The sequence below is a fragment of the Etheostoma cragini genome, chromosome 20 (assembly GCF_013103735.1).
Source record: "Etheostoma cragini isolate CJK2018 chromosome 20, CSU_Ecrag_1.0, whole genome shotgun sequence".
Classification (NCBI taxonomy): domain Eukaryota; kingdom Metazoa; phylum Chordata; class Actinopteri; order Perciformes; family Percidae; genus Etheostoma; species Etheostoma cragini.
Genome location: NC_048426.1, coordinates 3,288,100 through 3,294,858, shown reverse-complemented (window position 1 = coordinate 3,294,858; position 6,759 = coordinate 3,288,100). Strand labels below are relative to the sequence as shown.

Below are 6,759 nucleotides of genomic sequence, written 5' to 3'. Positions count from 1 at the left end.
GGCCACCAAACATGACGTTTCACAAGAACACAAGAACACAAGTCCATAGAAGAACACATATTGAGAAACGCCCAGTGTGTCTTTAGTAAAAAAAAGAAACTGACGGTTGAGTTTAGGAAACGTGACACACGGTTCAGCGAGACACAAATCCCCGGTCTCCTAGATGAAAGCCCTTTTGTTTTACCCATCTATTCAAACCCCTAATTAGCTTATAACGCTACTCAGGGCATGCGAAAGTAAAAAGAAATCACTATTTCTATACCACTTACAAGGTTCAAAATAGCACCACACTTTAAGCATAACATAATGAGGGGCCCCTCATTATGTTATGGTGAAAATGTGGTGCTATTTTGTGACATGTAAACTGTAGCATTGAGAACTTTGTATGTGTAAAGACAATTTATTAAAAATATAGTTTATAAAGACAGTACCAAATCGGTATACAGGCCCGCGCCATCTTGGGAAAGTGATGTCATAAACAGTGTAACGACAAACGCCGTGCTTGAGCTATGTTACTGATTACTGGTTACACAGGGTTCGTTGTTCGACTGCTTATAAGGAAATTTGGGGTTTGGGCTAAAACTGGTCAAATTCAATTAGCATGAAAACATATCCCAGAGAGCGGTCGACCAAACCTAGCGGTCGATTAACCCCTAGGTTTGTCTTTTAAACAATGGTTTTAGTTGCCTTACCTTAATCATACCTTAACCACAGTTTTAACCCTTTCCCTAACCTTAACCATGCCATATTTTAAATTACATATGCCAAATTTTCTAGACATTGGCTCTGTCATTGAACATAATCCTTGGTTTTGCGTAACCATCCGAGGTTGGTATGGCCATGTACTGAAACCGTAATGGTCCAGAATAAATGACTGAATGTGTGCTACAACATTAGGCCCTTACTCACACTACATTCCTGTACATAATAAGAGTTTACTAAGTGCACATAAAGCTTATGCCATTGATATGGGAACCTCACTTAATAGATATTGAAGCCACCAATTGCTACTGTCCCTGGAAATAAAAACTAACTAAAGAGTTCAAATACTGCTGCTACTAGGGCACGATTCATCTGAGACCACCGTAGCTCTGAGATACAATCAAAACAAGAATACTCTCACTGCTGAGGTTGACATTCCTGACTACGATGTGGAAGCAGGCATCAAGCTGGCCATAACTGACAGTGATGCCAAAGGAAAGAAAATGAGAGGAATCACAATTGATGTCACCAACAGGAACCTTCCACAGCTGACTCTTGTTGGACACTCAAGGTACGTAGTTCGATAAACAAACCGTCAAGCCTTCCTTATGATAGATGAAGCTATAAATAAGTCTCAGTGATGTCTGATTCTTGAGACAATTTAGTTTTAGAATATTTGAGTAAATCAGAAACATCCCAGGAAATGCAAATAATTAAGAAACTTAAATGCAGTCTTACCCACCAATTTGTCCTTGTTTTTAATGTAGACTTGACATGATGAAGAATGCCATGCTGCAACTCCAAATGGCCATTCCATATCTGAAAACTGATGCCTCTGTCACTGCAACCCTGAAGAGGGATGAGGATGTGTTCATGGACTTAGAGACGGTCATCAACCTCCCTGAGACATCCTACCAACAGAAAGCTTCCCTTAAATACAGTAACTGTCAGCCGTCAGTCACAGCTTGACACAGACAACAGATCCATTCATTGATTTGTATATGTGTTGATACATTCAGATTTTCTCTATACAGATGATGACATATTTGAGGTGGAACTAAAATCACATCTGAAGTCAGAGATTCAGAAACTGATCCCAGTCAACAGGCAGCTGCAACAGCTCATCAATCATATCCTGGACCAGAAAGTGACAAATACTGATATGAAACTGCGTCACATAGTGACCAAAGGAATTGAGGTAATAATTTGACATTTATTGATTACCATCTTAAAGGAGCTTGCGTTTATCATTCTGATTTGTCAGTTTTTTTTCATAACATTTCGAAAACTAAGAATGATGGTTAAAAGTTAGCCCATGGGCGATTGACATACTAGTTTTCTAGGTTGATAGTGCCATGTAATGAAATTCATGCTGTGTACCAGAGTTTCAAGTACTCTGATTTAGCATTGCACTTTTAACATTGACGGTCTTGATGGACAGTTAGACATGATAAAAATTGAATAAAGCAGAACCAGAGATATTATCTATATTATGTTTTTTTGAGTGCTTTTAAGCTTCACAGTTTTTGATTTAAGTAACATACAATTTATCTCTATGTCACCCTGAAGGCAGGTGATATATGGTTGGACAAACTGACAACAAGCATCCCCTATCTTGCAAACCTGCGAAGTAAGAGGAGCATCTCAGATCTTACCTTGCCAGCCCTGGCTGAGAAATTGTTTCTGCAATTGTGAGTGTTTTATTTTTATGTGATCATTTAAGATTAGATTAGATTCAACTTTATTGTCATTACACATGTACAGGTACAACGCAACGCAATGCAGTTTAGAGAGAGCCTCCGGGCCGCAGCTATTTAAAGCACCGCGACACGCACTCTGAAAAGGATTTATGCAGATAGCAAGATAGAATACAAGACATAACAGAATGCACAAGACTACACACGGTACATGTATATACATGAAGGATTTTTTTTGCGGTGACTCGGGAGGATGGGAAAAACAAACAAAAAGTCAGACAAAAGCAGGGGGGATAGGGGAGGGCATGTATGGTGTGGCGTGAGAGTTGTGTGTGTGTGTGTGTGTGTGTGTGTGTGTCAAGTCCCCCCTTTGTTCAGCTCTCAAAGGACACGAGTACAACTCAAACTTCCAACTTAAATCCGTTTATTCTTATCTAGCTCTGTCAGGTGATTGGTCTGCCAGTAGGTTAGTTGTTGATTAGTTGTAGGTCAGGCTTTTAAGACAGAACCAAAAATTAACATTTTAATCAAGCTTTTACATTTAAATGCCAGAACCATTCAAACATTACACACTGAAAAAAGAAGACAATTTCATAAATCTCACAAAGGTAATGAAGCTCTAGTATTAAACAGAACTTAAAATTTTCCATTCTTTTTATCTTACTTTTAATTTCTTTCAAACTCAAAATGAACTAATACTTTGCATAAACCCATTTAACACAAAATTCAACATTATGAAAGTAAGTAAACATTTTACCGACCATTGGCGTCTTTGGACTGAGCTTTGTGGGTGAACTTGGAGTGTCTTCTCTCTGCAGTTTGTTTTACTGACTGACTGAGCACCTCCATGTCTTACCAGGTGCTCCAAATCAGTGATGATGACTGACCAGGTGCACAGCAGCTGATCAGGTGCACTGCTGCACTCTGGGAAGTGAAGTTCTACTATTGGGCATCATGCCTGAGATTCAGCTTAACACCTCCCACTTGAGCTCCTGGTTTCTCACAAGCCAGAGAGGTCACACAAACCCTTCATACTTCTGCTTGTTCTTCAGTGGGAAGTAAAATGACAAGACGTCGAACATCTCTATGAAGAATTGTGCCTGGGATTTTAGTTTGAAGACTCTTGGTTCTTTCACTGTTTGCTCTTGTGGGCCCATCTTTTCTGTTTGCTTTTGTGATGTGAACAGGATAGCTGGGAAAAGTCTTCACAAGCACATCTCTTACGATGCCTTTGTTGGCAGCATTGACATCAACCACTCTAGCCAGCTTGTACTGTCCTCTCAGGGCATTTTGGTCAGCTAACCAGACCACATCTCCAACAGCAACATTTCGTTCCTTGGTCTGCCATTTGTTCCTTATGAACAAATTAGGTCCAGCCAATTGGCTCCACTTCCTCCAGAAATTGCTTACCTCTGCTTCAATACGTTTTAGTCTTTTGTAAGGGTAGCCGTCAAACTGAAAATCTCCAGTGTCTCCCTTTAGATCGGCACGTCCCAAAAGCAGAGAATTCGGGGTGATGTACTCTACACAGTCGTCTCTGCTTTGAGTTCTTGCATCGATGGGTCTCTCATTTGCAAGGTTGGCTGCCATGTAGAGAAAGGTTTGGGATTCTCCCCATGTGAAGACACAATCTCCACCAAGGTTACTCAATGCCCGCTTTACTATCTTGACAGCTGCTTCTGCTGCACCATTCCTATGGGGAGAGTCTGCAGGGTGGATCTTCCACGACCATTTTGTACCATGCTTGGCAGCTTTGTCCTCAAGTTCAGACTTGTTTAGTTGGTTGAGGAATTTGTGGAGCTTCTCCAGTGCAGGTCTGGCTCCCACAAAGTTCGTGCCAGGATCTGACCAGAGTTTCCTTGGATGTCCTCTCAGCGAAGTGAACCTTTGATAGGCTAGCAGAAATTCTGCTGTATGGCTCGGGAAGCCATACAGCAGAAGACTATCCCCCATACTCTGAGTCTAGTTCTCTTCTTGACCTCATCTTTCACTTCCTAAGGGCCGAACAGGTCCATGGTTGTGAATTCAAAAGGTGCAGCTGGACCTGTTCGCTCTGGAGGCAGGTCAGCCATAATTTGTTGACACAGTTTTGCCTTGTTTTTCCTGCAGACCACAGCTGTCTACAATTCTCTTTGCAAGTCTACGGCCTTTTATTACCCAGGCTTTCTTCCTCATCCGGAGAAGGGTTCCTGCCACTCCCTCGTGATTTGCTTTGTGGGATTCCCGTGCCAGCAGTGTAGACACCCATGCTTCAAATGGTAAAACTGGCACTGTGGTCTTATCTTCATTGAACATCTGAATCCTGCCTCGGCAAACTAGCAGTCCAGAGTTCAAATCTTTGTATACTGCCAATCTGCTAAGAGTTGTGTCTGAAAAAACTGTATTGTCCTGAGCTGCAAGGAAGAGGTCTGTGAGTGCATCTTCATGGTCCTTGACAGTAATCACAGATTGCTTGGGTGATCTTACCTCCCACTCTGACTGTTTAGGGGCCTGATACTTCCTCTTTAGCCACTGCTTGGCAGCTAGACAAACCCAGGCAACGACTCTCATCAGTTGGAACAGGCTACTAAATCTATTTACTTCCACAAGATCTTTAACCCCGCCAGTGGGCCTCCGTCCTAGAAGATTAAGGTTAATCCTCTCTTGAGATTCACTCTTTGGACTTTCCTGAGTCCCTTCCTGCTGACTCCTTGCTTGAGCTCTTGTTAATGCACATGAGAATGCCTTCCTCTGGAGCCTGTTTACACTCTCCCTGGCCTGAGCTGCAACCTCACCAGCTGATTTTATAGGCCACTCCTCCAGTGGCAACTTCAGGAAATCCGGTCCAGCTTGCCATGTGGAATTTTCCTCCAAATCTCCAGGAGCGCCCCCTCTTGTTATGGTGTCAGCTATGTTTAGATCTCCACGGATCCACCACCAGTCTTGCATTAGTCCAGCCTTCTGGATTTCTCCCACTCTATTTGCAAAGAAGGTCTTGTACCCATAACTGACTCTTTGAATGGCTCCTAAGACAGTTTGACTGTCAAGTAGATGGAACCATCTCTCAATCTTCATTCGAGCATGTTTTTCCACATACTTTCTGATCCTGGCTGCAAAGACAGCACCACACATTTCAGCTTTTACAGCTTCTCCCTTCTGATCTAGGGGTGTCAGTTTGGCTTTTGATTCAACTAAACAAACCTCAGTGCCTTGACTCGTCTACCATCGTAAGTACATCACAGCGCCATAGGCTTTGTCACTTCCATCTGAGAATGTAATGCCCCAAGGTTTCCCTTCCCAGCCAGCTGGTGTGAGGCTCCTGTGGAATCTCACCTGTCCAAGTTGCACATATTCTTGAAAAAGCTGCATAGCTTCTTCTCTGAGGCTTTCTGGGAGAGGTTAGTCCCAGGTTTCTTGGGTTAGTTTTCCACCCCCTCCCTCCTGAAATGCTTTTCTAACAAGAATTGCTCCCTTCTGTTTGGCAGGTGTAACTAAGCCAATTGGGTCATACAGTCCAGCCACTTGGCTTAAGAGAGCCCTCCTTGTCAGTGGCTCAGGTGTCCCAGTTCTCACCTCCTCCTTGGGAAGATCTTTTCCAACTCTCATCTTCTTTTTCCTTTTGGAAAAGTTAACTGAGTTTAACATGTACAGCTGATCTTCATCCGCCTGGTAGCCAATACCCAAGGCTTTGTTGTCTACGCCCCTCATTTGATTTGGAAGAATCAAGGTTCTGCTTTGTATCTCTTTTAGGACATCTGTCCCATTTCCTTGCCTCCCACTTTGCCCTGACCGGACCCATGGTTTGAGGAAGAAACCTCCAGCTTTCAAGATCTCTTCCACATTTGCTGTGATCTTGTTAAGTTTGTTTAAGTCATTTTGGGAGGTTAAGAGGTCATCAACGTAACTGTCCTCTTCAATGACTCTACGTTCATCTTCAAAGTGGAGAAAGTTGGGCAGGCTTGCTGTTTCCCTCATAGCCAACTGAGCAATGCAACCAGCAGGTCTGTCCCCCATGTTGACTCTTGTAATTGCATATTCACGTATCTCTTCATCTGGGTTGTCCCTCCAGAGGAACCTGTGAAGATGCTTCTCACGCTCCTCCAGCCATACAGAGTTGTACATCTTTTTGATGTCTCCTAGAGCTGCATACGTCCCTTCTCTGAACCTCAGCAGGACAGCTCTGATAGGGTTGAGAACGTCTGGTCCCTTCAGAAGAAGATCGTTCATACCCACATATAACCAGCTACTCAAAGGCTGATCACTTTTATAAGAATAACCAGTAAATTTACCTATGCAATAAGATATATTTCAGCTATCCAGATGTTCGGAATTGGCCAGATCAGAAGATTATAGGTTTGCTCGCTGAAGCCAAAGGATTGAA

The 6,759-nt window shown here is 42.8% G+C and overlaps 1 protein-coding gene across 3 annotated transcripts in view; it reads left to right on the top strand.

Annotated features, from left to right (window-relative positions):
- apoba (apolipoprotein Ba) overlaps nt 1-6,759 on the top strand; it is a 58,114-nt gene that overhangs the window by 25,659 nt on the left and 25,696 nt on the right. For all 3 annotated transcript variants that reach the window (XM_034859324.1, XM_034859322.1, XM_034859323.1), the window contains 4 exons: nt 1,063-1,273; nt 1,470-1,642; nt 1,737-1,900; nt 2,272-2,393. In XM_034859324.1, the coding sequence (XP_034715215.1) occupies nt 1,063-1,273; nt 1,470-1,642; nt 1,737-1,900; nt 2,272-2,393 (670 nt within the window). The remainder of the gene's footprint in view (nt 1-1,062; nt 1,274-1,469; nt 1,643-1,736; nt 1,901-2,271; nt 2,394-6,759) is intronic.